Source organism: Cebidichthys violaceus, unplaced genomic scaffold, assembly GCF_023349555.1.
Source record: "Cebidichthys violaceus isolate CVI_PGR_0920_01 unplaced genomic scaffold, fCebVio1.0.p SCAF_9, whole genome shotgun sequence".
Taxonomy (NCBI): Eukaryota; Metazoa; Chordata; class Actinopteri; order Perciformes; family Stichaeidae; genus Cebidichthys; species Cebidichthys violaceus.
In genome coordinates this window covers 245,001-249,451 of record NW_027176975.1, presented here as the reverse complement: position 1 = coordinate 249,451, position 4,451 = coordinate 245,001, and the positions used below count along the sequence as shown (strand labels likewise).

General features: G+C 38.8%; 2 protein-coding genes across 3 annotated transcripts in view; one reads left to right on the top strand and one right to left on the bottom strand.

The window, feature by feature from the left end:
• Nucleotides 1–171: 171 nt before the first annotated feature.
• Nucleotides 172–1,323, bottom strand: LOC137867046 (FHF complex subunit HOOK-interacting protein 2B-like). Of its 2 annotated transcripts, none has more exons than XM_068703451.1 (4): nucleotides 1,153–1,323; nucleotides 455–533; nucleotides 255–340; nucleotides 172–190 (listed from the first exon to the last, which is right to left on the bottom strand). In XM_068703451.1, the coding sequence occupies exons 1-4, from the start codon at nucleotides 1,201–1,203 to the stop codon at nucleotides 182–184; spliced, it is 225 nt and encodes a 74-aa protein (XP_068559552.1). In that variant the 5' UTR covers nucleotides 1,204–1,323; the 3' UTR covers nucleotides 172–181. The 2 variants fall into 2 exon arrangements, with proteins under 2 accessions (XP_068559552.1, XP_068559553.1); XM_068703452.1 differs by lacking the exon at nucleotides 172–190 and adding an exon at nucleotides 203–222.
• Nucleotides 1,324–2,376: 1,053 nt separating this feature from the next.
• LOC137867045 (gelsolin-like) overlaps nucleotides 2,377–4,451 on the top strand; it is a 12,736-nt gene continuing 10,661 nt past the window's right edge. Inside the window, exons 1-2 of the mRNA XM_068703448.1 lie at nucleotides 2,377–2,439; nucleotides 2,812–2,996. Of these exons, the coding sequence (XP_068559549.1) occupies nucleotides 2,876–2,996 (121 nt within the window). The 5' untranslated portion in view covers nucleotides 2,377–2,439; nucleotides 2,812–2,875. The remainder of the gene's footprint in view (nucleotides 2,440–2,811; nucleotides 2,997–4,451) is intronic.

Below are 4,451 nucleotides of genomic sequence, written 5' to 3'. Positions count from 1 at the left end.
GAAGATCAATACACCTGAAGATCAAAACACCTGAAGATCAATACACCTGAAGATCAAAACACCTGAAGATCAAAACACCTGAAGATCAATACACCTGAATATCAATACACCTGAAGATCAATACACCTGAAGGTCAATACACCTGAAGATCGATACACCTGAATATCAATACACCTGAAGATCAATACACCTGAAGGTCAATACACCTGAAGATCAAAACACCTGAACATCAATACACCTGTCAGGTGTTTTACCTGTTGCTTCTCTTCGTACACCAGGATGTCCAACATCTGTCTGAGACACCAGGGGATGTCTGTCTGTCTGACAGGACGACTGTCATCTACACACACACACACACACACACACACACACACACACACACACACACACAGTGGGTGAATGTGATTGGCTAATCAAGTGTGAACAGGTAACAGTGTCTCAGGTGAAACCTCACCTGTCGTCTTGATGTAATAGCTAGTGATTGACTTCCAATGATCCACAAAGGACTCCAACAGGTCCACTGTAGGCTCCCTCTGAGAGACAGACAGGTAGAGAGACAGACAGGTAGACAGACAGACAGGTAGAGAGAGAGACAGTTAGAGACAGACAGGTAGAGAGACAGACAGGTAGACAGACATGTAGAGAGAGAGAGAGACAGGTAGAGAGACAAACAGGTAGAGAGACAGACAAGTAGAGAAAGACAGATGAAATCTGCATAAAGTTGTGAAGATTTGAATCCTGTGTAGTGATGTCAGTCAAAAGTAATAATTATGAATAATAACTTTTACAACGTGGACAAACTGATCAATGACGTCATCGTGTCTCAACACATTCCACCACGTCCTCACAGTCTCACCTGCTGCAGGTAAACAGGAAACACCTGGACAGGCTAGCGTTAGCTGTTAGCTGCTAACTTAGCTTCAGTTTGTAAATAAAACTAACTTCTGGTCCTGAGACACCTGTCTGTCTCTCTACCTGTCTGTCCTCCACCTGTCCGTCTCTCTCCCTGCCCATCTCTCCACCACCTGTCTGTCCTCCACCTGTCTGTCCTTCACCCTCACTCATAACTTTATGTAACTTTTCACGGAGCTAACGATGCTAGGTGAGCTAACAGAGACCAGGTGAGCTAACGTTAACTAGCTGCTAACTCACCGTCTCCAGCGCGTGCAGCAGCATGCTGCTCAGCTTACTGAACGTGTCCATTCTTCCGCGAAAACCGACTGTCCGTCAACCCGGTTAAACCCGGTTAGTTACCGGTTTTCTGCAACATGTTGACAACTTCACTGACAGCTGACCGTAAACAACCAACCGGAAATAGCGAAATAAAAACGAGAAGGAGAAGTTTTCAAAATAAAAGAACACAATAAATTTGATCACATCCGGTTTCAGAATAATAGGCTCGCGCCTCATCGCCTCTTCTTCCATGTGTCGCGCGGGACACAGCAGAAACACAGTGGAACATACAGCAACATTACTGCAGTCTGACGTCTTTATCTCCAGAAGACGTCATTAAATAACTTTAACGTATTTTAACTCAGCGCTTCCTGTTTATATTTCAAAATAAATTTCTCCGTTCGGCTCGTTGGAGATGAGTCGGTTTGATCAGAATCAATCACCTTATCTCTCTATATATATACACATATATACATACATATATACATATATATACATACATATATATATACATACACATACATATATACACATATATACACATACATATATACACATATATACATACATATATATATATACATACATACACATACATACATATATACACATATATCTATACACATATATACATTCATATATATATATACATACATACATACATATATACACATATATCTATACACATATATATACATATACATATATACACATATATACATACATATATACACATATATCTATACACATATATACATTCATATATATATATACATATACATACATACATATATACACATATATCTATACACATATATACATGCATATATACACACATATATACATATATACACATATTTACATACAAATTATACACACATAAATACACACATATATACATACATATATATATATACATACATATGTACACAAATATATACATATATATATACACACACATATTCACACATATATACACATACATATAAATATGTATTTATATACACTTTTACACATTTCTATTCAGCTTTGTGTGCTTTATTCATGTAGTTGAATATGATTATTAATTCAACAGGTTTCAGGTTTCAGCAGCAGAGTTTCAGGCTCGTCATGTCAGCTGGTGTGTTCAGGTGTGTCAGGTGTGTGTGGGGGAAGTAGACAGGTAGAGTTACCTGTAGCCCCTCCCCCACAGGCTCTTCCTCTCTGACTCGCATTCTCAGGTGCAGCTCAAAGTTCTGCAGCACTTTGATCAACTGAACATCTACGGTGAGTTTCTGCTTCTTATGATCACTTTTATTATCAATCACTTTTATTATCAATCACTTTTTATTTTCTTCTGTAAAACTCTAAAAACAAACGTCATCTTTTGTTCTCTTCATCATCAGTTTGTAGTCATGAATGACGTCGTGTTTTGTTTCTTTAAATCAGCTGGAGATTAATTTAATCTCTCTGTCTCTGTCTCTCTCTCTGTCTCTCTCTCAAGTGAGATTAAATATCTATTTGTTTTCTTCACAGTGACATCAGGTAAATGTACTCCAATGTTTTCCTCTGAAGTACAAGTACACAAAAAGTAACATAACAGTTTTATATCGTCAGACGTCATAGTGTTCAGGTGTTGTGTGGCTCCGCCCCCTGCAGGTGACATCATGGTGTTTCCTCCAGAGATTGAGGGGCGGGGCTTCAGGTGTGGCGCGTGGAGAACATGGAGCTGGTTCCTGTTCCTGTGAGTCTGTACGGAGGGTTTTACAGCGGAGACGCCTACCTGGTTCTGTACAGCACGGAGAACCGGGGAACCCTGAAGTACCACCTGCACTACTGGATAGGTACTAGTACTACTACAATACATCATGTACTAATACTACTACACCAGCAGTACCACCTGCACTACTGGATAGGCACTAGTACTACTACAATACATCATGTACTAATACTACTACACCAGTAGTACCACCTGCACTACTGGATAGGTAGTATTACTACTACAATACATTATGTACTAATACTACTACACCAGCAGTACCACCTGCACTACTGGATAGGCACTAGTACTACTACAATACATCATGTACTAATACTACTACACTAGTAGTACCACCTGCACTACTGGATAGGTAGTATTACTACTACTACAATACATTATGTACTAATACTACTACACCAGCAGTACCACCTGCACTACTGGATAGGTAGTATTACTACTACTACTACAATACATCATGTACTAATACTACTACACCAGCAGTACCACCTGCACTACTGGATAGGTAGTATTACTACTACAATACATTATGTACTAATACTACTACACCAGTAGTACCACCTGCACTACTGGATAGGTAGTATTACTACTACTACAATACATCATGTACTAATACTACTATACCAGCAGTACCACCTAAACTACTGGATAGGTAGTATTACTACTACTACAATACATCATGTACTAATACTACTACACCAGCAGTACCACCTGCACTACTGGATAGGTAGTATTACTACTACTACAATACATCATGTACTAATACTACTACACCAGCAGTACCACCTGCACTACTGGATAGGTAGTATTACTACTACTACAATACATCATGTACTAATACTACTACACCAGCAGTACCACCTGCACTACTGGATAGGTAGTATTACTACTACTACAATACATCATGTACTAATACTACTACACCAGCAGTACCACCTGCACTACTGGATAGGTAGTATTACTACTACTACAATACATCATGTACTAATACTACTACACCAGCAGTACCACCTGCACTACTGGATAGGTAGTATTACTACTACAATACATTATGTACTAATACTACTACACCAGTAGTACCACCTGCACTACTGGATAGGTAGTATTACTACTACTACAATACATCATGTACTAATACTACTACACCAGCAGTACCACCTAAACTACTGGATAGGTAGTATTACTACTACTACAATACATCATGTACTAATACTACTACACCAGCAGTACCACCTGCACTACTGGATAGGTAGTATTACTACTACTACAATACATCATGTACTAATACTACTACACCAGCAGTACCACCTGCACTACTGGATAGGTAGTATTACTACTACTACAATACATCATGTACTAATACTACTACACCAGCAGTACCACCTGCACTACTGGATAGGTAGTATTACTACTACTACAATACATCATGTACTAATACTACTACACCAGCAGTACCACCTGCACTACTGGATAGGTAGTATTACTACTACTACAATACATCATGTACTAATACTACTAC